Here is a 23,188-nt window from a genome sequence, read left to right as displayed (position 1 = left end):
CCTTGACCGATGCCATTTTGTTGATAGCGAGAATTCGATGCGAAGGAGTGCGGAGTGGTGGATGCTATGAGTTGTAGTAGGAAGGAAGCGAAGTGCGACGTGCGAAAATGTGTGTTTGTGTTTGGAATGCTTTGTGTGCGAGTGTTGGCTTAAAGTGATGGCGATCAAAGAAGGCGCAGACCCGCTCCTGCCTGATTCGGCCCAGGCAGCCGTGGACCCCTGTCACTTTTTTTCGATCCCTTCACTTTCTCGACTGTTGGTGATTTGACATATGACGCTGAAACAATTGCGAATGCAGTCAGTTGTTGCAGAGTATATACCTCTATGCTTGTGATAATATTTTTGGATCATCGCTTGCGCCCTGTGTGACGTCTTCGATGTGCTCGGGTGTTTGTATGGTATTCGAATCCGTTCCGCAGTCTTATTGCCCATGCTCCGAATCCCAAGATGATCTTGCTCTAAAATGCCATGTGGTTCATTGGTGCTGGTCGATACTCTGGATGCGGCCAAGACGACCATACGGCAGCCATCTGTCCTCAGGGATTATCCACCAAGTCACGATGCCGAATATCGTGATGGCGCCGAAAATGACTGGAGAGTAGTTGAACGACTCTGCCGTGACCGGAAACACGATCGGCGAGAAAAGCACACATGCCAAGTATAAGTTCCAGATCAACGCAATGAAGTTCATTGGTCTGGACCATTTGCCGAGCGACCATCTAGCATTCTGGAAGCTGTGCGGCGTAAGGAATACGCGACCGAAGCAGATCAGAGCATAAGCTGTGATGGTTGGGACGCCAGCAGCACTGACGAGAGAGGTGAAGGCTACCGGCGATGCTAGAATGGTGCACAATAGCAAAGCCGCAACTGCGTGCATGACAATGATCGCGTTTTTGGGCTCTTTCTTCTCCGATACTTTCGATATCCAGCCTGAGAAAGGAAGGACGCCATCTCGCGCAACGGCCCAGATAAGACGGGAACTTGCGACACCAGCGACTGTAGCATTGAAGATAAGTCCCAGGATGCAGACCACATTCATGAAAATGTGCCCGCCCCGACCCATGCTGAGAGCATAGATGCTGACGAAAGGCTGAGGCGCGTCCAGGCTATATAGCGTTGTCAAATCGGGCAGACAGAACAAGAACAGTATGACGACGGGGAATCCCATAGCTGCGGAAGCACCAGCTGAAGTAAAAATTCCGCGAGCGGCAGTGATACTCGCGTTCTTGGTCTCTTCAGCAATGTGGCCAGAAGCTTCGAAGCCAACCAAGATACCGGCAGTAACAAAGTACGAAAGCATCCAGTTCCATACGGGTGGCGCTCCAGTCTGGTTGGTTGTATGTGTGAAAACATACTTGGCGTCTTGAAACCCGTAAGTCTTCGATACAGCTATTGGCAGCCAGATGATGTTGAGCAGGAAGTCCAGACAAATCAAGCCAGTTGCGAATCGGAAGACGGCCTTGTATGTCTTTGGACTGAGGTAGTTCATGCCTATGGCTATAAAGAGAATGACTTCGGAGACGATCCACTGGACAGCGCGGAACTTGATGTTGGAAGTGTCGGTAGGGAAGTCCAGTCCAAATACTGTGATCTCTGACAGGAGAAAGTTTGCCGCAGCCTGACAGTCAGAGGCGATAAAGGTAGTCCAAGCAGTGGTGCTCCACCATGCCACAATGAAGCCGAACAAACGTCCAAAGCGTCGGCCACCACTTTCAGCGGCCCAGAAGTAGATGGAACCAGCGGCTGGTAAAGCGCTGCATATTTCGGCGAGCACTGCGGCTGTAATCATGACAAAGAAGCAGGTCACAACGTAGCTTGACCAGTACGCAGCTGGTCCTCCTGCGCCGACTCCGATGGTAAAGGTGGTTCGGACACCACCCACGGCGTATAGGGCAGCTGCGACAACGTCAATAACTACAGGAAGGTACAGTATATCTTGACGTGGCTATACCAAAGCTAGCCGCAAAGCTTTCGAAGAGCTTCCATTGGCGGTGGAGAGACTGTCACTTTCAGCACCATGTCTTCATTGAGGAGAACGTCACAATCTACACACCTGCTTGTAACCAATTTTCGCTGAGTCAAATTAGCGTTTGCCAATGCAACAGGTACGGAGGATCGCAAGCATTGACTGATTTTGAGGTCATGCATCTTCTTTCGCACAAATTACTGTGATCAAGTTTTCAAGTACGGTATGATCTCAGCCCACAATTCGATCAAACACTCCATCAAACGTTCAAGATGGATGGGTGGTGTCAGACTGAAGTGCGAGCACCCGTGTGCCATGACTCTTTTGCTTGATACCACTGGTAACTCACTGAAGCGATGGAAATGTCAAGACGGTCCATCAATCATCATGCTCTCTCCAGCTCTTTCCTAGCCTTACCAAGGTAGGCCTCATCACTATCCATGCTGCTCGTATCGTCGGCCGTGAGGTCGGATTGGAGGGGGTTGTTGGGGGCCAAGTCATCGTTGCTGGCTCTGGCAGGTATCGGTTCCGCCGCCGATCCGTGCTTGAATGTCGCCATGTCGTCGATGTCGCGTTCTTGATTGAACGTGCGTGTCACTAGGAAATTGATCGCGAGGGAGAGTTGGAAAGTGAGCAGACGGAAAATGACCAGCTCAGTAATAGCGCGGCGTGACGCCATGTGCCGATGCGCGCTACATGGTACTATAGGCTACAGTAAGCCTGTCAGTACGGTCCGCAGAGCCTCCTCCTCTCCTTATCCGGTTAAGGAGGGATTCCAATAGTGGTTTTGTATATAGAATTGCGTACTTCTTCCTATCTATTGTCGTAAAACAGAGAATAATCGTCTATTCAAGCCTCGTACGTATATCTCTATCGATTACTAGCAATAATGCCGATAAGGTCTACTCGTACGACTGCTAGCGTGCCTCTAGCTCGATTAAACAACGAGTTAACCGCTTCTATACTAAAGAAGAAGGTAATCTAGTCTCTCGAGAAGCCTATATCGCCGCCGCTAATAAGACGAGGTACTAATACGACTTAGTAGGTAAAGAGTAGTATAATAAGTAGGTCTAGCGCCGGTAGAAAGGGTAAGAAGACTACCGTAGAAGAGCCTAATCTAATCGCTAGTCCCGTAACTGCCTAAAGCAAAGAGGCCGTAGCTCCCTTAGAGGGGGATAATAGTAGTATTTTACCTAGCAAAACCGCTTGTTTTCCCTCTGCCTCTTACTCTACTTCCTCCTCTTTTAACGCCGCGTAGGAAGCCGAGGCTGCTACTAGCAGTCTATCCGCTCTTACTACTAGTAACGTGCCTATTACTACTCCTAGCTCTTTCTTAGGTAATAAACCGGAAATCTTCTATTATATTAGATAATAGACTATATTTAATCTAGCTAAGAAGGGCGCCGCTCGGTCGCTTGCTACGAAGGTAGTTAGCTTCCTTACTACGAGAGATAAAGAGCCGTAGGATGCCTATACGTAGGCGGCGAAATTTGCTTAGCTTAACGGCTATTAACGACCTTATCGAGTCGTTATTCGAGTAGGCGCTAAAGGCTCGAAGAATGCGTTTACTAGCGACTAGCACTAAGTAGGTAACGATATCGACGGCGACATAGTTTACCGGCAAGCTCTTAACTATATAATTAATTTAGTAAAAGCGTCGAGGAAGAAGCCCTTTATTAATCTCGACTTTTATATAAAGCCTAAGCAACTAGTAGTAGCTAGAGGCAAAGGTAGGAAGGAGGTTAGTAGTAAGAAGTTAAAGAAGAATCTAGATACTATCTAAATAAGGAATACTAGTCTAATCGTTGCTAAACTCGAGTCGTCTAATAGGTACGACTTTAAGATTATTAACGAGTAGCTCTACACTCGTAAGGACTATATTAATAGCAAGAAGGCTAGCGAGTCTGCTTACTAGTTTAATCGCTCGGTAAAGGAGCTTAGCGAGAACTACTTCCCCTTCTACGACGCTATAATAGTTAAATTAAGCTAGGCGATTGCGAAGAGTAAATATGTATAGAATAAGGACAGCTCTTAGCTAGATAGGCTTCTAGTCTCGGTCGAGATTATACTAATTTCTCGTAAGATTAAGAAGAAGTATTAAGGCTAGAATACTCGTCGAATACGGCGCAATAGCGACTCGGACTTACTAGCCGGCAAGAACGGTAGTATAATAAAGATAATAGGCGAGTTTATAGGCGGTATACTATACTAATAGAATAATAGCCTTAGTCGTATTCCTAGTACGCTATTAAGGACTCCTACTCGCGCTCTTGCCGGCTATCGCTCTAGATATAAGGCGCCGCTTAAAGTACCGCGTATAGTAATATCTTAGTAAGCAATAGCTAAATTCTTCGACTAGTATAGCCTTTAGCCGGACTTCGCGGAATAGGACTCTCTACGCGCCTATATTAAGTTCTTCGTAGGAATAGTATAGCGTCTCGATACTATCGCTAATATAGACTAATCTAACTAGCCTTACGAGCTTAATAAAGTGTATAGTATGCGTCTACGATTAAAGGAAGCTATTCGAGAATAGCTAAAGGAGAGGGATAATAATCTTATCGCTACGGAAAGAGCCGCTACTAAGGAGGGCGAGATATAATTGAATTCGGGCTTTGTTTCGGCGCTATTCTTTTTATTACTACAATATATACAACCTTATAATAAGCGGGAGATTCTTGCTATAATCGCACTTATTTAGACCTAATTTAGTATATTAAATTAAATGCGTTAGTTGTAGAAGAAATAGAGCATTAGGTAATACTAGCGTTCGAACTATTTATCTAATTCTCTGCCTTTAGCGCTTGCCGGCGCTAATAACGTTACTCGAAGTCCTCGAAATCTATATCCGATTCTTCGAGTTCTTGCTTAAACTCTTCCTTACTCTATATATAACTATCTAAGTTACTAAGCACTACCGGCGGCGACCCTTTATAGTGCGTATACTATGCGGATTCTTTAGCATCTATATTAAGCATGTTTTACGTAGATCCGGCGGTCGTTTCGAAGTAATTAGGATCGTACGGCAAATCGTACCCTTCGACGTTATATCTAGCATTTTTAAACAATCCGCGCGCTCTTCGGCCTCTATACTTATATAGGTACTATACTAAATAGCTCTAGAAACCCTTAAAGAGCGGCAGCTTATAGCGGTACTTCTTTATAGTCTTCTTAAGTAGATTGAAGGTCTATTCGATAGGATTTAGATCCGGTAAGTATAGCGGTAGAAACTCGAGGTAATAGCTAGCTTCTAGTATCGCTTCTTTAACCCTCCTGCTATAGTAGATACTAGCATTGTCTATTATAAATATTATAGATAGACTACCCTTAAGGTACGGTAGGACCTCTTCTTCTAACTAGGTGCTAAACCGCTTACTATTAATCGATCCTTAGTATACGTACGTATACGGCAAATAACCGTAGATCGTAAAGGTAGGTAGGACAGACTACCTAACCTCTCGCCTCGCATACTAATAATCTATATAGCCTATACCTCGAATTGACTATCTATACTTCCGCTAACTAGTCTTCTAATTATACGTAGTCTTATCTACGAAGATAAGCCTATCTACCGGCTAACTCGTATACCTTATTACCTATAAAGCCCTTAGCAATAGGTTACGCTCCTTCGCTTTTACCTATATACGCTTCCGGCTCTAACCCTAACGCTTTAAGGTCCGAAATAGTAGTATAGGCGTTAGTCGGATGCCCTTACTACTATTATTAATCGGACGAAGCCGTATAAACTCGTTATAAAGAGTAGAGATTATCTCTTAGAAATAGGTATCTAGCCGCTCGTAGAGATAGTCGTAAAGCTACTCTTCTTCCTTATAAAGAAGCCTCTATAGTTAACCTCGAATAGCGCTACTATTCTTTATATACAATTCGCTAAATAGCCGCTACTTCTACTAATACCTATATATCGACCTTACGGTAATAGGGACCTTTGTCTCTTTAATTATCCGCTTAGGTATATAGCCTTGCGCGAAATAGGACTTAAGAAGCGCCTATAAGGCCTTATCGATCGGCTTTAGTTGTATTATAGCGATAACAATACCTAGAAACTCGCTATACCGCTAGTATATCGACGATACGATTTATAGAAAATTCTATACTATTATAAGAGCGTAGAAGAGCAGATTATAGTATAAAATAGCGGTGTGTGTGCTCGCCAAGCCTCTCTCGGAGGTGTACGTCTTCCCCGCACTAACTGACAGGCTTACTGTAGCCCATAGTAGTGCTCGGGCGAGGCCCGCTTCAGTGAGCCATCGATAACGAGCGGCGAAACGAGGTGTCGTTAGCATTCATTGCTTCGAACTCTGCTCTCGACGTGTAGAGGTGCATCTGCCAAAATCAATCAATGGCACCGTTCCTTATCACGTGTGCTGGTGCCTCGAAGGATCCCGCTAAGTTGGGCATACAGTAGCGATACGTTCGTGTTTGCCGCAGACCTGAAGGCCGTGCACTTCGAAGCTCTTCACCACCGAAACGACGTCTTCCTCCCTTACTTTGCGCACCACCCCTCTCTTTTCCGCCTTGGGGCATTTATTCGACCCTTCGCTGAGCAAGCATGGCCGAAGAACCACGCGCAACTAGTATAGCAGAGCGCATCGCAGCCCTGAAGCTGCAGTCTGCTGGCAACATCCCTGTGAACAATAATGTACCTCCTGCCGCAAATAAATCGAGCACTGCATCAAGCACACAGAGACCAAGACCACCACCTCCTCCTAGGCCGAATGGAGCGAATGGAGCGAATGGAGCAACAAATCGGCCACCATTGCCTTCCAGAACTTCTACACAACCTGCAGTCTCGCCTCCGCCTTTGCCAAACAGGGCTCCGTCAGATCGGCCGTCTCCAGCATTGCCGCCAAGGAGACCATCAGAAGCACCATCTCAAACAGAATATGACCGTAGCCGCAGAGGATCTACAGATTCTCAAAGCTCTGTTGCCACTACGCGCTCATCTGTATCTGGATATTCGAACGCCACCTCCTACACTTCACAAGGTGGTGGTAGAATACGAGCTCCCGAGTACGACCCTTCAGCGCTTCCTGCTTTGCCTCCCAAAAGGACCAAGGAAGAAAAGGAAGCCGCTGATAGAAAGTATAATGGCATGCGACCTGCTTTGAGGCCCTCAAAATCGACTCCGAAAGTGTCTCAGGTGCAACACGGCACAACACCTCCACCGCCACTTCCCAGACAGCAGGCTGCTGCTCCTCCTCCGCTACCAGGACGGACGAACTCCATTCCGCAAGCGCAGATGTTGGCTATTGAAGCCACTCAGCCACAGTCCAGGCCTGAGCTTCCGAACAGAGCTCCGAGTGTCACCGTCCCTGCAAAGACAGAGCCCTCTCTCCCGACTCGACCAAAGCGATCAGCGCTCGATTTTGGCATGAATAAGGCTACAAACGAGCCACCTCAGATCCCTTCAGCCAGACCGGACTCGTCCCCGCCAGTAAACGGAGCACCGCCGCCTATCCCCACAAGCTCGAAACCTGACCTTGCTGCGCTTCAAGCTTCGAAGCCTAGGCTCAATGGCACAACTGCTCCAGCTCCTGCCGTAACACAGGCAGGTCCCGTTGCTATCAGCTCTTACGCTCAGTTTTCTCAAATTCTTTCATCTCATCGCATTGTTGTCAGCGATTTCTATGCAGACTGGTGCGGCCCATGTCGGAACTTTGCACCGGATTACGAGCGGCTATCGCTGGAATATTCGCGACCGAACCAGATTGCCTTCATCAAGATTAATACTGATCACAACAAAGACATTGCTCAGGCATATCAGATTCAATGCTGGCCCACTATTATTATTTTCGAGAGTGGCTGTGAGATAGAGACGTTTCAGGGTGCAAACGAGTGGGGAATTGTTTCGACCGTCAAAGAAGCAGCAAGAAAGGCGAGGATCAATCTGGCAGCACCTGTGTCTGCACCTGCAGTGCCGGCAGCGACCCCGTCTGTGCAGTCCTCCTGTCTGCATTGCAGGGACTTCTCTGGGCCGGACAACCACGCCGCACGCTTTCCTAGGGAGTCCATTCCATCACAAGACCTGGGCTGGCTAGCCCAGCAATTGACTGCTCCCTTTCCTTCTCATACGGATAAAGCTAGGGCTATCTTTACGTGGCTACATCATAACATTGCTTACGATGTCGTGTCGTTCTTTGGTAACAACGTCAAACCGTCCACGCCTCAGAACACACTGGCAAGCGGTCTAGCTGTGTGTGAAGGCTATGCTGGATTATTTGCCGCTCTTGCCATGAAAGCTGGTATGGAAGCTGTTGTGGTCGGTGGAGATGGCAAAGGTTTCGGCTACACTGCGTTGCAACCCGGTCAGCCGATTCCACCTCAGACGTCGAATCATGCCTGGAACGCTGTAAGGATCGATGGAGGAGCATGGAAATTGATCGACGCATGCTGGGGCGCGGGTATCGTCCAAGGCGCTGGCCAGCCATATGAGAAAAGATTTGCACCCGAGAGATTCACGCAGACAAACGAGAGCTTCGGGCTAGATCATTTCCCAGAGGACAGCAGTAAGCAGTTCCGTGCAGATGGCAGACGAGTTACTTGGCCGGAGTATATCACTGGAAACAAAGACGGGTGTGGCGCGCACTTCTACGGAGGCTACGTCGCAGAAGAAGGATTTGATAAGACCTCGTTCCAACCAAATGCAGGGAAGATCGTGCTCTCACAACAGCCAGGACCAACAGTACGGTTCTCCTTCCAGAAGATATGTCCTCACTGGGACCAAGAGAGGAACGGCAAGGGTCCTCATTACCTCTACGCGCTGGCGATCGATGCTCTTGAGAAGGATCCCAGGAATCATATTCCATTTGAGACGAACGGCGACGTCTGGTGGTGTGATGTGCCAGTTCGAGACCTTGGTAGACCTGGACAGAAAGTGACGATCATGGCTTTCACTTCCTTCGGCGGGAAGGATGGTCGAGGTCTTACTGTGCAAGAATACAGGCGTATGAAAGGAAAGACCGGTTGGGGAGGCGGGTTCATGGCCGCCTGGGAAATAGCATAATCCATGATATCCTAAGCGGTGTACAGCATCAGACTACCATAGCATCTGAGAATCCTTGATACCTCCCGTATGGCAGTAGTACGTTTGAACTTGTGATGAAAAAGGGTTCTCCCAGCGTATCCTCTTTCCGCAGTCATGCAACCATGTCTCGGACGCTCATGTCCATGCAGCTGAGTGCAATCTTTCCACGACCCTGTCTCTTAATGTTTGAGGGCATACAACGCGACCTCTCAATGCTTCTTTGCCCTGCAGAAGAGCTGCATTCCCAGCTTCCTGCAAGCCGTTTCTGCTCCTGCAGCTGGGAGTCTGTCTTTCTCTCTTTGTGCTTTTCCCCTCCTGCCCCTTCGTCTTTTCACTGCTGCGGCGAAATGAGCACCACGGAGTCACCTAGATCCATCAGTGCTCAAAAGACCCATTTCCTCAAGAAATGCGCGCTCACCTCTCACAAACAGCATCTCTGACTGCTTCTTCACCGTCCGCACATTATCCTCGTCTTCCTCATCTACCAGATATACCGTCTCCGTCACGTCGCCAAGAACCAAGTTGCAATGGCTATCGTATGCCTAGGTCGCCATCAGCTCACTCGAATGGGCTACCTTGGAATAAGGTCTGCGCACATGTAGTCTTCCTTGCAATTCGCGGTCTCCTCGTAACTTCACGAATACCGTTTCATTGAGGGAAAGGCGCACGAGATCGAGAGGCTCATTGACAGGGTTCCCGCCCGAGTCCTCCACGTCAGCCATGTCGAATATGAGGTCGAATGAATGTAGTGAGTTGAGCCGCGTTTGTCGACGAAGGATGTGGTCGTGGTGTCGCGACAGGGCTTAATCAAAATCATCCGCCTACAATTTGAAGGCCCTCCCTTCCAATTCGCGTCGCCTGCCCCGAGTTTAGGCCGCTTCACTTCCGCGCCGCGTCTTCACCGAGCCAGCTCCAAGACACACGCCGGCGACGATCCGTTCCTGAGCCCATGGGGATGGGGAAGGCAGTCGCTGGACCGACGCACTGACTCGTGAATGACCTCGCTGCTGGCCCGTCTGGGGCAGTTGGAGACCCGGAAAGCAGTGCAGTCAATATGGAACGATGGAAAGCGAAAGAGAGGGGATTGGATTTGTGCTGGGTGCAAGGCCAGGAGAGCATTGAGACAACGACGATGTTACAGCAATGACACCTTGAGGATACCGGGACAGTACTTTGGCGGAGGAAGGGAGGTGTCTGACGGAGATCCAAACAATGATACAATACTTAGTGGAGCTTCGAATCGCTCTCCGCGCGGATCTACTCCAATGGATGCTGGAGAAGGGAATGAGGATCCCCATGTGACTAGACAAAGACTGGAAGCCGAGAAGCAGATACAGTCTTTTGGCGTTGACGGGCATGTGAGAAGTACGCCGGCTGTGAGGCAGATGACGAGAGCTCCCAGAGGCAACACTTTCTTCAGCCAGCAACAGCCGCGCGTTAAGAGTGTTCAAGAGTCGTCGGAACAAGAACAGCTGGCTTTGTGGGAACAATTTGAGCGCGTGGATGACTTCCAGGGTGGAGCTGAAGCTGCGACAGATCAAGGCGTCTTGGACGATTCGACAAGCCTCACTATGCCCGAAGACGAATTGCTGAATTTGGACTACAAGCAAGATTTCCCCGCTGCTCTGGCAAAAAAAGAGGCCGACCTTGTGATACGCTGCTTATTCTCTGCCCTTCGCGCAGACGATATGGACTTCATTCGAGCGATCCCGGAGACAACGTTCACCGACGTTATACGCATTCTGGAGCCCGGCCGATTTGTTTCAAAGCTCGGCAACGCGCACATTGAGCTGAGCGCTGCTCTTGTTGAGAGCATGGCGATTGCTCCCATGCGGGCCGTTGCCTACGACTATTCAATTGTTTTGCGAAGGATAGTGAAAATGCGACGGTCCACGGGCAAGAAACCAACCCTTGAAGACTATCGCATGTTGCTCCGAGCTTCTCGAGATCTGGGTGGGCCCAAGATGAATTTTATCATCTGGAAGGAGCTTCATGAGGATGGGCACACGCCAGATCTTGCTTGCTGGAACTATTACATGGCTTCTTACGTTTGGAAAGGGGCCCACAATCCAGGTGCACGACACAAAGTCAGAGTTATTCCCTTTAACATGCTGGCCAGAAGTGACAAGCTCCCTCCTCAGCGCGTCAATAGGTCCAGATTCAGGAACTACGCTATTGGTCCTGGCGGTATTCGTCAGAGGATCCTCAAGATCTTTAATCAAATGCTGGCAAGCGGCATTTTAGCTGATGAAGAGAGCTTTCGAACCCTCATTACAGCATGCGCCCGCGAAGGCGATGTTGACACAGTAAAATCTGTTCTTCGCAAGGTCTGGCGGATCGATGTTGATGGAATCATGCAGGGCAAGAATGAAGAAGACATGATTCCTCGGAATTACGCAGAGTCGTCATCGCTTCGCCCGAGCCCGCATCTCCTTTTCACATTGGCCCACTGCTTTGGCATAAACAACGATATCCCTACGGCGCTACGCGTGGTCGATTTTGTGGCGCGGCACTACAAGTTGCCAATCACCATGGAAACGTGGTCGCAACTATTCGAATGGACTTTCGCTCTTTCCCTGAAACGCGCAGAAGTCACGGAGGGCCCGAACAAAGGCGATGATACCGGCAGTCTTCCTACTAACAGTCCCGAGAAGCTCTGGACAACAATGATTGGAGCTCCCTACTTCGTTCAGCCAACACTGGGAATGTATAACAGGCTCATAAAAAGCAGGTCTCGCCACCGTACCATCGAGGGCGTGGTAGAGAAGATGAGAGAAGCATTCGAATTCGTCCACGAACAGCGAGAACAAACACGCCAAGCACAGCAACACCTAAAAGAACTCGTGACAAAGGAGGCATCTGGCCAAGACATGTATCATGAGTCGGTGGAACATGCGCGGCAGGAATGGGAGAATCTCGAGATCATACGCAGACGTAACGTCTTTTGGGCACGGCGTTGGGTTCGCCTATTGCTTGCGACATATCAGCACGGGTACAGAACGGATCACCACTTCGACCGCTCTGCCCAGCTACTACCTGCCCTTCTCTGGGACTACCGATACTGGTCGCCAAGAGTGGTCTCCTACGAGACGCCAACAGGAATGGTCGAATTCGAGCTTCGTCAAAAGGAAGAGGTGGAATGGCGTATAGCCCGACGGGAGCGTCATCGCGAAGCACAAAAAGCCCTTGTCGACTCAACGAGGAGGTATGTAGGTAATGATTGGATCATTGACAACGAAGAGAGGCACGTTCGCCTCGCACAAGCACGCCAAGCTCGAAGTCTTCGCAAGGAAATGCAAAAGCAAGAGCATGCAGGAAATGGGCGCAGGAGAGAGAAGGTGACATTGGATGGTGCCGCATCGAGTGCAGCTGCACCCGACAGGACCGGCGCAGTGGAGACGAGTAGCTGACCTTGAGCAATTCCACTTTGCTAGGAGCGATGTTTATATACTTGTACAGAATCAGCCAGGTTTGAATGAACTGAGGCGTACCTCGACATACGCATGCTTCCATAGGCGCGGGCGGGAGGCCAAAACTTCCCACCAGCCACACTGTCTCAGTGTAGCACGATTCTGGGGGAGAAACTGCTTAGGGCCGTCATAGTCGTGAACAGAGTCGTAGTAATGCTGCTTCAATCCTGCGGGAGATGCTGCAGGTGGTGTCAAGCTGCAATTCTCATTGGTCGGACTAGACTCGGCACCTTGTCCAAAAGCTCCAATTAGCTTTTTGGTGGAAAAGCTTAGCTGGCATGCTTAAATCTCTCTCCACGATCTCATGACTTCGCGGTACTTTTGAACTTTTGTCCTCACTCGTCACCTTCATATATTACATTCGCTTTTTCGACGCTTTGGACTTTTCATCTTCCCTCACATTCATGGCATGGCATATCTGATTTTCGGATGAGCGAGACTATCCCTGACTTCGGCGCGATGACCACGGTGCGGGATTTTGAAGGCCCTGAGAGAACAGCGACTCTGCAAGTATCGTCGGGCGATGGAGCTAGGGATAGCAATACGCCTCTCTCTCCTGTGCTCCCTGCGCCTCGGCCTCCAATGTTGCCCGGCATGCATGGCCTTCATCGGCAAGCGAGTGCAGGCTCTCGCCTCTCTGTGCCCGAAACTATCGACACTCTGAGACATCGCAAACCATCGCGGTCCAACACAGTCACTACCTATCACGAACCTGAGATTCATGATGCATCAAGCTGGCAGCCTGGAGCCGAACCCGGCGTCGACACCTCTGCCGAGGACGACAAGATCCCACCGCATCTAACCAAGTTGAAGACTGCGTGCGATATCAATGTTATAGACTTTTCAGATCAGGTAAGTACATTTTGGCTCACAATCTTCCTCATCCGTGCTAACGTGGTCATATCAGAATATTCATCAATCGAGATGTACCAACGCAGATCTAGAGGCCATCTTGAATATCCCAAGAACCGAGCAACTGCCGTGTCGCTGGATATCTGTTAATGGACTATCCTGGGATGTCATTCGTCTTCTGGGCAACAAGTACAATCTTCATCGGCTGGCCATCGAGGACTTGATACATACCAAAACTCGCACAAAAGTCGACTGGTATGCTGAACAGGCGTATATTGTACTGACGCTCCAAAAGCTGGTCCGGCTGCACCAACACAGGGGCCGTAATGACAAGTGCACCTGCACGAGCGGCATGGATTCATCCGAGGAAGAAGGAATTGACGAGAAATTTGAAGCGCTGGGCAAGAAGAAGAGCTTCCTGCAAACCCTACGAGACAGGTTGGGGTTGAGACCGCCTCCTCCACGCAATGCTCTGCCGCAGTACATGGACCGTGATCACGACGGCAAGGTCGATGAGTTTGTAAGCGCCCATTCAGGCATTTCCGACGAGTCACCGGTTAAGGCTATTCGCACCTTGCATCGATACGAAAGTGCTCAGATTCCTGAACACACTGCCTGGATGGAGAGACACAGTGCTCTCGCGCAAGACAACCTCGCGGTTAGCGTCGAGCAGGTCTCGATCTTCCTTCTTTCCGACAACAGCGTCATCTCCTTTTTCGAGCATTCGGCTGATGACGTGGAACGGCCTATCCTGAACCGGCTGAACAGCCCGGAAACAATGCTTAGAAGGAGTTGCGATGCCTCGCTTCTACTCCAAGCTATCATTGACGCTGTGGTCGACTTGGCAACTCCAGTCAGGGACGCATACAACAAAAGTCGAAAGGAACTCCAGATCGATGCGATGACCAATCCTAACATCAAGACCTCGAGAGCCCTTCACATCTTCGGCGAAGAAGTCGACATGTTGCAAAACCTTTTCAAGCCAATCGTTCACCTTGTCAACAGTCTTCGCGACCACAACTCGGAGCCTCCAACTGGATTAGTACCTGCGCCGATCCCTTCAGTGGAGCACCACCGACCTAAGAGTCCCGGAAGCAAACGGAACCGTGAGGGTATACCAGCAGTGATGAGACAAGTATCAGACTTCAGGAGAATCGCAATGAAGCGAGCAGACTACGCCACGAGCGTAACGATTACGCCGCTCGCCCACACTTATTTCGGCGATGTGCTTGATCACTGTATCACCATGATCCAAGCACTGGAACAGATGGATGCCTCCGCCGGCAACATATCTACATTAATTTTCAACACCGTCGGAGCGCAGACCAACAACTTCATGATGATCTTAGCAGTCGTCACAGTATTCTTCGCGCCCTTGACCTTCATATCAGGTACGTGAGCTGAAAAATGCGCAAGTTACTCGCGGCGAAACTAATTTGGCTTATAGGATATTTCGGCATGAATTTTGCGAGTGGTGATGGTATCGCTAAGCCTTTCGCCTTCTTCTGGACCGTTGCTATACCTGTTTTGGTAATTTTCATGCTCCTCGTCTTCGGCTTCATGTTGTGGGATAAGATACGCGACTTTTTGGCCAGGCGAGGTGTGAAGGCTAGATGGCATAAGAGGACGATTAGAAGAAGGGCCGGGCGAAGGTGATTTCGTAGACAAGCTGCGTGCATGATGATTGTGGTGATGTCGTTTGCATAGCGTTGCATTTTGATACCCAGATGTGTGCACATAGAGTATTGCATGGAGAACGGCAGTTGAAAAGAAGCATCAGACTGAATGACAGGAGCAAGCATTCAAGAATTGACAGCGTCAGAGGCGATTGACGCGAGATCACCCGCATCATTCTCATGTTTTCGTTCCCCGTGCACCACGAAGCAATGCATTCTTGAGAGGCGCTCCATTCGCCTGCTTCGATTGATTTCAAAGGAGTCAGAAGCCAGGCTTTCAAGGTCTGTCGTGCCGAGATTTAGGCAAAGATGGGAACGCAAAGAGGACAGTGGTTGATGAGTTTGACGTTCCAAGATGAGCAGCGTCGCGAACGGCTGACGCGAGTTCCTGCCTCGTGCTCAAACGACAAGCATTCCGAGTGACAGTAAGCGAAGCGTTGAGCAATATAGCATAGCGTAGGCTGTCTACCGACTCATCATGCCTCTGCCAAACAGGTATGGTGCGCGTTAACGATGCCAAACATGGACATTCCGTCTTTCAGCCACTGCCAGACATCTCCCATCGCTCAGAAGTCGTCCCATTTGAAATTCCCCTCCACCATGGTCGGATTATCAAAAGCTCCATTCATGAATTGCTCTTCATAATCCTTGGCCGAAGTAGTCGTCGTAGTTGGCTGCTTGATCTTGTCCAGACGTGCCTGATTCTTCTCTGCCAACTCAACACGTGCGAGTTTAGAATAGAAATTCCGAACTCGGTCATGAGCATTGACCTTTCTCGGATCGAATCTCAGGACCTGTAATCCAGCCATGCTGGTGGCACGACTCAGGGCGACGTAAGCTTGGCCCTTCTCGAAAACTTTGCCGAGATCGACTTTCACACGAGCTAGAGTCTGACCCTGGGCTTTGTGGATAGACAAAGCCCAGGCTAAGATGAGAGGGATTTGTGCACGAGAGGCTTGAACTTCTCCGTTCGGTAGTTCGACTTTCCAGGTCTCGGGTTGGCACAGCAAGTCACGCCAGGTGCCATCTGCGACGGCGAAGCGGACCAAGGGCCATCTGCGCGACGTCGTGATGCCCTGCATCATTTGCCGCGCGTTAGGCTGCGACTCGTCGATGTCGCGATTGCTCTGAATGGTGCCGCCCGGGGACTGCAGGAACGCGGCTTCGTTGTTGTTGTAGCTGTCGAATTGACGCTCATCCATGAAGCCAATGACGCGACCCAGAGAGCCATTGACAAGCGTTTCATCGATGTTCTTGATGAGCATGACCTGCGCACCCTTCTTGAGCGTGATCATTTCGGGAGCGAGGCAGTTGGAAAGCAACTTGTCGCGCTGAGCTTTGTCGACAATGGAACCGCCGTCTTTGGCAGGGAAAGGATACAGCTCTCCTTGAAGAAGCGACAATCGACCACTATTGGCGCGATCGACTTCCTGACGTGTTGGGAACAGCTCTGTTGCATCGAGTGAGTCTTCGAAGTTAAGCGGGCGGTCAAGTTTCCGGAATGCTTGGATAGAAGATTCGGTCAGGCGGCCCTCGCGCATCTCGTTGAGCATGCCAGCGAAGACTATTACGAAGATCAGTATTGTACCAAGTAAAACTTCTCACAATCACTTACTTGGGTCTTTCTGACGGAACACATGGTGCAGGCCGATTGTGTGCTCGATACACGTTGACCACGTTGCTCCGTCGAAACAAAATTTGGCAGCGCGACCACCTTCGGGCACTGGTGGTAACTGGAAGAAATCACCAGTGATCACAATTTGAATGCCTCCAAATGGCCTGCCGTTGTTTCTGATTTGGCGCGCAATGGCCTCAAGCTTGTCGAAAAGTTCGCCGTCAACCATAGACACTTCATCAATGACAAGCACCTTCGTGCGCATCCAACGATGCTTTGCCTTCTGATTCCGCTTGATCTTGCGAACGAGTTCAGGCACGTCTTCTTTGCCCAGGCCAATGCCAGCGAAGCTGTGTAGCGTCACGCCACCAACGTTACATGCAGCCAGTCCAGTCGAAGCCGTCACGGCAACACGATCTGGCTCCCGCTGATACTTCTTCCGCAGCTGTGAGATGATCTCTCGCATAAGCACAGACTTTCCGGTGCCAGCCGATCCAGTGAAGAAAACGCTCTTCTTCTTCTCGATGACCAGCCCCAGAACGTGCTGTTGCTCGTCACTGAGAAACACACGGGCCGGTCGCCTCTGCGTGCTCTTCGCCTTGCGGACCGAGTCTTCTGTTCCATCCACTTTCTTGAGCGACAATTTCTTGGCCTCTTCACGATGTTTCTTCTGCTGCTCCTTCACGGCGCTGGCAGTGGTGTTCCAAAGATACATGGACTTGTCCCTCTTATCCTTGGTGGAACCAGGAGTGGCGTATGTGGTCTTGACCTTGAACGCGGTGGAGCTGGTCGATTCTCTCGAGGCAGTATCGCCCTGTGTGCTTTCCTGATCCAGCCAAGGCAGCGTCCTCCGCTTGGCGGGCCTCTCCTGCGTGGATGCACCCTCCTCGATGCGTCCTTTGAAAGCATAGTGCTGCAACGATGGGAGAGGCTTGGGTTGAGGTGGTGGATCGAAATGCTCTACCGGAGAAGAAGACCATGGCAACGGAGCACTACTATTCGGAGCCTGGTCTATTGTCGCTGGCTGCTGCTGTGCAGAGGCAAAGGAAAAATCCACCAAGTCATCGTTGCTCTGCTTGCCTACATTCGGCGCTTGTAGTTGCTGTTTAGGAAGGGTCGGGTATGATATTGTCGATTTTGGGTTCGGTTGCATAGGCTGTGCTGGTAGGTCAGGATAGCCCACGGTCGGCTTCGTGAGGGGCGCGTCTATGTCTAGCTCTATATCGTCGTCAAAATCGTCTGCGTCGAAGAGGTTTTCCGGCATGAAGTGTGGTATGCTGCTTTTGGTGTGGGAAGTGCTGCCGCCCACCATTATCGGCTGATGTCTCGATGCTGCATCATCATCGAAGGACCCAAGCAAGCTCTTCGCGAGCCCGCTCGCGGTACGCTTGATGCCAGTGCGTTGTTGTGAGCGGTAGTTGTTCAGGGCATTGAGCGTGGATGCTGAGGTGGGCTTGAGCGCGTTCTTGGAGCCTGGATTGCTCGTGGTCGCGGGCGTGGGCGTGGGCGTGGATGCTGCCTTCAGTGACGAGTGACTGGGCTGGGTCGAGGCGAAGCTGGAGATGTGTGATTGCGCCCTCTTTCTCTCGTGCTCCTTCACAGCCCCGCGCAGCATATTGGCCGTAGCGCTCTCCAGAGGGCGCGTCGAGAGGATTGGAAGCGAAAATGGGCGTTGCGATGCGGTCGAGGTCGCGAAGGCGGAAGCAGGAGCAGCAGCGTGTGCTGGGCGAGACCAGCGAGGAATGGCGGGCAGACGCGACCTGAGTCCCGCAGTGCGTCCTAGTATCATCCAGTGCAGGACGTACAGAGTGGTCAGGCACAGCAGCAGGCCCAAACATTCGTCGATGGTGTTCATTTAATAAACAGCGCTGCACATGCGGGTCAAAGATGAAAACGCGTCAGGCAGCGCTCGTCTCGCGCCGCTCCTCACTTTACCGCGCCGAAAGTAGGGAGGCCTATACATACCAGAGGCTCAATGCGGGGTTTCTTATACCTCTTACCGCTATTACTACCTAATTCTTCGTGTTTAACCTTCTACGACTCGCAATATACTCGCTATTAACTCGTAGAATGCCTCTACGTATCGATTTATCGCTATAGAAGGCTTAGATAACATCTTAAGTCTATAGCGGTACTATATAGGAAGCAATCGTATAGCACCTTATATAGGAGACCGGTTGTTAGATATCCCTTAATATACTTAAACGAAGGCTTAAAGAGTAGAATATTAATTATAGCTACTCTACTTACTATTACCGAGTTAACGATATTAAGGTACTAAAGATCCGGGTCGTATATACCTTCTACGTTCTACGGTTAACTAATAAAGAGGCGGTTCGAGTACTGTTACGGGCAAGCCCTTTATATGCGAGTCTAATATATAAAAGCCCGATACGGGCCGTACCGAGGCTTAGCACCTCCGGGTTAGTACTTAACGCTCCCCTTCCTTCTACCTCTTAGATCTTTGTTCGCGACTTCGTAGATACCCCGAATACAAGGTCTCCGTTACATTTCGCGAACTATACACTTATAGGATACTGCTATATTAGTGTTACGCAATCCGCTATTCGAAATCGCACTTAAAATACGCTTCCGACATTCGTATTCGAAATCCGCCCTCGCGCAGTTCTATAAGAAGGTAGACTCGCACCCTCGTATTCGTAAGCGTAGTTCTATAGAAGATAGACTCGCTATTCTATATTCGTATCCGTATTCGAAATACTCGCTATCCGAATACTCGTAGAAGTATAGCGCAGTTCTATATAAGGTAATAAGATAGACAACGCGTACCGCTCGAGTCTCGTAGAAACGGCGCGCCTTATCTATAAGTTAGAACGCTACTAAACGGCAAGTATTCAGACCCTCGTATCTTTCTTTAATACCGCTATAGCGCGTTCTAAGCGACTGCGCTACCGGCGCGTTACTCGAGAATTAGCACTATTTATAATACCCGATAATGAAACCTAGGGAGCCGTTCCCGGCTAGTTTCTATCCGAATATAGCGAGCAAGAGAAGGAGATCCTCGAGAAGCTACTAGAAGGTCCTAAGGAGGAATTAGGAGATCGTTAAGATATAACCTATCTAGAACTTCTAGCGCTAACTTTCAACTTCTCCGAGCTAATCTACGATGCCTATATTCGTAAGGATAATGCGACTAGGCGATTCGAGGTAGCAATCGACTATAAAGCGGCTATAGAAGCCGATTTACCTATAACTGTTACTATCCCGCTAAAGTCTCTTTAAAAGTTAACCTCCGAGCAATTCGCTACTATAGTATTATAAGAGATCGACTTAATTTACGTTCTCCTACGATAACTAGAACTCGATTACCGTAAGACCGTTTACTAATGCTCTGTCCTATTTAAAGCAAATAAGCTTAATAAGCAGAAGTATAAGGATGTTAACAAGAAGATAAAGTATATAGCTTTAGTAGTAGAGACTCTATAGAAGGAGATAGATTCCTATAAGAAGATACTATCGAAGAATCTAGTCGCGATAGACGTCGAGAAGTATAAGAAGTACTATACCGAGTACCGATAGTAGGTTAAGAAGGCAGAAGCAGAAGTGTACGACACTTAGAAGAAGCTTATCGACGTAGAGAGCAACGTAGCTCGTATACAAATCGCACTTAATATAGTAGCTAACCCTAATACACCTACTCTCTAAGATATAGCAGATTTATACGTAAAGATTAGCTAACTCGAGAACGACCTCGCAGATGCTTAATAGCGCGGCCGTCCGTCCTCGCGCGAGAACTCGCCTCGTAATAGTCGATCGTTACTCTCTCGATCCCTATCGCGTAGGCGTCGCGGTAGCCCTCTACCTCCGCTACCTAACGATAATAACAACGGTAATGCTAGCAAAGGCAGTAAGCTACTACTAATCGACCTAATAGGTAGAGATAATAATCTACCCTCCTCTTCTAATAACTCTTCCGACGACGAAGGCGATAAGGGTAAGAAGTCTAAGAAGTCTAAGAAGTCTAAGAAGAATAAGAAGATCAAGAAGTCGAAATTAGCTAAGGAATCCGACGACAGCTTAGACGAAGATAATAGTGTCGATCCTGTCTAGTACGATCTACTTCTATACGATAAGTTTAAGACCTCTCGTAATATCGACAAGCCTACTAAGTTTAAGGGCGACCGCGATATTAAGGGTTAGATCGTTAGCATTAACCTTAATACCTAGTACGTAGCACTAGGAACGAAGCTAGGTGTTACCCGCTTCCGCGATATCTTATCCGCATTACGTTACATTTATAGCTATACCGATCTAGATAGTCTCGTATATAAGATACTAAAGCTATACATTCCGATAATCCTCCTACGTAAGGATCCGACAGCCTCGTCTAAGCCCTTCCGCTCTGTTCGTAAAATGTTTGACTTTATAGATAAGTATTTTACTAAGTACGACCGCGTTAAGAAGGCTTAAGATTCTATAGATACGCTAAAGTAGGGTAACTCTAAGAACTTTAGCTCCTTCTACGCTAAGTACTAGTAGTACGCTGCGCGTATTCCTTCGTTAGATAACGCCTATAGTAAGAAGTTAGCTATGCGTCGCCTTAAGAAGAAGCTTAACTTCAAATACCGTAACCGTCTCGCAATAGAGAGATATAGCAACGAGAGTAAGCTTACTAAGCTCTGCTAGGATATCGAATACAAGCTCGAGCGCTTAGAGATCGACTTTCTACGTAAGCTACCTACTAATAACGCTGTAAAGAAGTTAGTAGAAGCAGCTAAGAAGGCGGCTAATACGGTAAAGAAGAACGCGACGAATACGACTACTCCTCTAGCCGCTAGTACGGTAGCAACTGCTCTACTAGCTAGTACCGCTACTACTATATATATAGCTATTGCATTAACTATTTCCGCCGATGCTCCCCGTAGCCGCTCGCCTAATATAGGCAAGCCGCTAAAGCTATAGAGTGAGCGCCCTAAGGAGTTTAAGAACCTAGAAGCTATAACTCCCGAGCTGCGTATATAGCTCGTTACTTCTAGTACCTATATTCGTTGCCGTCGTTAGGGACACTCTACTAGAGAGGCCGCCTGCCCTCTCGATAAGTACGAGCGCCCTACTTATCGTCGCAACCTACCTAGCAACGGCTAGAGAAATGCTTAGACTATTACTTAAGCGTAACAAGTAATAGTCTAATACCGGATATGTTGCTCCCTCCCTCTCTATATAAACTTAAAGCACTCTCGTTAAAAGCATCTATAGAAGAAGAATCTAATAGTATCGCTTTACTTCCTTTAATCTCTCCTTACTTTATAGTTTCTAGTAAAATTAGATAGCGAATAGTCGACGTACAAGATGCTAAACTCTTCCTAAACGATAGAGCTAACGTAGAATACATCCGAAAATCCTTTACGCGCAAAAACAATATTCGCACCTCCGTAATCGTACCTATTCCCTTAGGTTTAGCCGACGGAAGTTAGGCCGCTAAGCTTATCGGAGAGGTTTGCACCGTAAATACTAATATCGGCGGTTATACCGAACAAGTGCGCTGTTATATAACTAATAACCTCGAATACGATATAGTTTTAGGATTTAGCTAGCATGCTAAATACTAACCTTGTAAGAACTAGCGAGAACGTACCCTTACCTTCGATAATCCCTCTTATAAAGAACACTTATAGCATACGGACACTATTACAGTCCCGATAATCTTACTAACGTCTCGAGCGATACGAACTCCTCGTTATAAGGACTTCCTATCGAGACCCGATATTACTAGACTAGATATACCCGTACCCGTAACTATTAGCGTAGAACAGATTAGATCTCCCGTTCGTTAAATCGACCTCGTAACTCTACGTAAGCTAAGCCGTAAGGAAGGTACTAAAATTTATACGATATAGATTAACCTACGAGAGACGTATAACGCTAAGTCTGCTATAGACCTAGTAACTGTATACGCCCTATCGGCTTACGCTATAACGGCACGGCCTATCTATACTAGGAACGCAGCCTTCGCTTGCGCTATATATATCTCGGTCGCTAAACAGGGCGCGGTTTAGCTAAACAATTGCGCTATATTAGTATTAGATTACGAGAAGTTTATAGCTAAGACAGAGGCCGACCTAGATAATCTTTAGGAAGTCCTCTAAAAGCTTCTAAAGAGATACTATTACCTAGCTTAGCTGTTCGTACGTAGGGAGGCCTCGAAACTACCTCCGCACCGGCTAGGTATTAACTATAAGATTAATACTAAAGGTAATCCTCCTTATAAGCGACCCTACCCGATGTCTGCCCTCGAAAACGAAGTAGTTAAGAAGTAGCTCGATAACTAGCTCGAGAAAGGCAATATATAGCGTAGTAATTTACCGGCTGCTTCGCCCGTTATAATCGTTAAGAAGCCCGGTAGAGGACTGCGTATATGTGTCGATTATCGAGCTCTTAATAAGCTTACTATTAAAAGCCGATATCCTATCCCGCTTATCTAAGATACGCTAAACCGCATTAGTAGTAAGAAGTTCTTTACTAAGCTTAATGTTATCGCAGCTTTCAATCGCATCCGTATCGTAGAGGGACACGAGTAGAAGACCGCCTTTACTATACGATATA

The 23,188-nt window shown here is 48.6% G+C and overlaps 8 protein-coding genes across 8 annotated transcripts; 3 read left to right on the top strand and 5 right to left on the bottom strand.

Annotated features, from left to right (window-relative positions):
* Window positions 1–275: 275 nt before the first annotated feature.
* On the bottom strand, window positions 276–2,569 carry MYCFIDRAFT_49441 (uncharacterized protein). Its single transcript, XM_007924348.1, has 4 exons — window positions 2,384–2,569; window positions 2,054–2,073; window positions 1,952–2,000; window positions 276–1,896 (listed from the first exon to the last, which is right to left on the bottom strand). Exons 1-4 carry the CDS (start codon window positions 2,523–2,525, stop codon window positions 476–478), a joined length of 1,632 nt encoding a protein of 543 aa, XP_007922539.1. The 5' UTR covers window positions 2,526–2,569; the 3' UTR covers window positions 276–475.
* Window positions 2,570–6,172: 3,603 nt separating this feature from the next.
* MYCFIDRAFT_172535 (uncharacterized protein) lies at window positions 6,173–6,511 on the bottom strand (the record flags this gene model as incomplete). Its single annotated transcript, XM_007925792.1, has 3 exons — window positions 6,173–6,221; window positions 6,255–6,310; window positions 6,347–6,511. 3 exons carry the CDS (start codon window positions 6,509–6,511, stop codon window positions 6,173–6,175), a joined length of 270 nt encoding a protein of 89 aa, XP_007923983.1.
* Window positions 6,512–6,536: 25 nt separating this feature from the next.
* Window positions 6,537–8,990, top strand: MYCFIDRAFT_30102 (actin regulatory protein; the record flags this gene model as incomplete). Its single annotated transcript, XM_007924174.1, has 3 exons — window positions 6,537–7,118; window positions 7,170–7,526; window positions 7,929–8,990. 3 exons carry the CDS (start codon window positions 6,537–6,539, stop codon window positions 8,988–8,990), a joined length of 2,001 nt encoding a protein of 666 aa, XP_007922365.1.
* MYCFIDRAFT_49442 (uncharacterized protein) lies at window positions 8,954–9,741 on the bottom strand. The gene is made up of 3 exons (XM_007924349.1): window positions 9,608–9,741; window positions 9,430–9,553; window positions 8,954–9,377 (listed from the first exon to the last, which is right to left on the bottom strand). The coding sequence occupies exons 1-3, from the start codon at window positions 9,731–9,733 to the stop codon at window positions 9,343–9,345; spliced, it is 285 nt and encodes a 94-aa protein (XP_007922540.1). The 5' UTR covers window positions 9,734–9,741; the 3' UTR covers window positions 8,954–9,342.
* Window positions 9,742–10,006: 265 nt separating this feature from the next.
* Window positions 10,007–12,421, top strand: MYCFIDRAFT_172532 (uncharacterized protein; the record flags this gene model as incomplete). Its single annotated transcript, XM_007925791.1, has 1 exon — window positions 10,007–12,421. One exon carries the CDS (start codon window positions 10,007–10,009, stop codon window positions 12,419–12,421), a length of 2,415 nt encoding a protein of 804 aa, XP_007923982.1.
* Window positions 12,422–12,472: 51 nt separating this feature from the next.
* MYCFIDRAFT_172531 (uncharacterized protein) lies at window positions 12,473–12,887 on the bottom strand (the record flags this gene model as incomplete). Its single annotated transcript, XM_007925790.1, has 3 exons — window positions 12,473–12,677; window positions 12,712–12,819; window positions 12,856–12,887. The coding sequence occupies 3 exons, from the start codon at window positions 12,885–12,887 to the stop codon at window positions 12,473–12,475; spliced, it is 345 nt and encodes a 114-aa protein (XP_007923981.1).
* Window positions 12,888–13,129: 242 nt separating this feature from the next.
* On the top strand, window positions 13,130–14,887 carry MYCFIDRAFT_96983 (uncharacterized protein; the record flags this gene model as incomplete). The annotated part of the gene is made up of 4 exons (XM_007925789.1): window positions 13,130–13,333; window positions 13,389–14,418; window positions 14,503–14,724; window positions 14,781–14,887. Coding segments are annotated over 4 exons (1,563 nt in total), but the record flags the coding sequence as incomplete, so codon positions are not given.
* A 211-nt stretch (window positions 14,888–15,098) lies between these two features.
* MYCFIDRAFT_210627 (uncharacterized protein) lies at window positions 15,099–16,569 on the bottom strand. Its single transcript, XM_007925788.1, has one exon. The coding sequence runs from the start codon at window positions 16,560–16,562 to the stop codon at window positions 15,576–15,578; it is 987 nt and encodes a 328-aa protein (XP_007923979.1). The 5' UTR covers window positions 16,563–16,569; the 3' UTR covers window positions 15,099–15,575.
* Window positions 16,570–23,188: the final 6,619 nt, after the last annotated feature.

This window comes from Pseudocercospora fijiensis, assembly GCF_000340215.1.
Source record: "Pseudocercospora fijiensis CIRAD86 unplaced genomic scaffold MYCFIscaffold_2, whole genome shotgun sequence".
Taxonomy (NCBI): Eukaryota; Fungi; Ascomycota; class Dothideomycetes; order Mycosphaerellales; family Mycosphaerellaceae; genus Pseudocercospora; species Pseudocercospora fijiensis.
The sequence above is the reverse complement of the archived record's forward strand: the minus strand, read 5'-3'. Positions and strand labels throughout refer to the sequence as shown.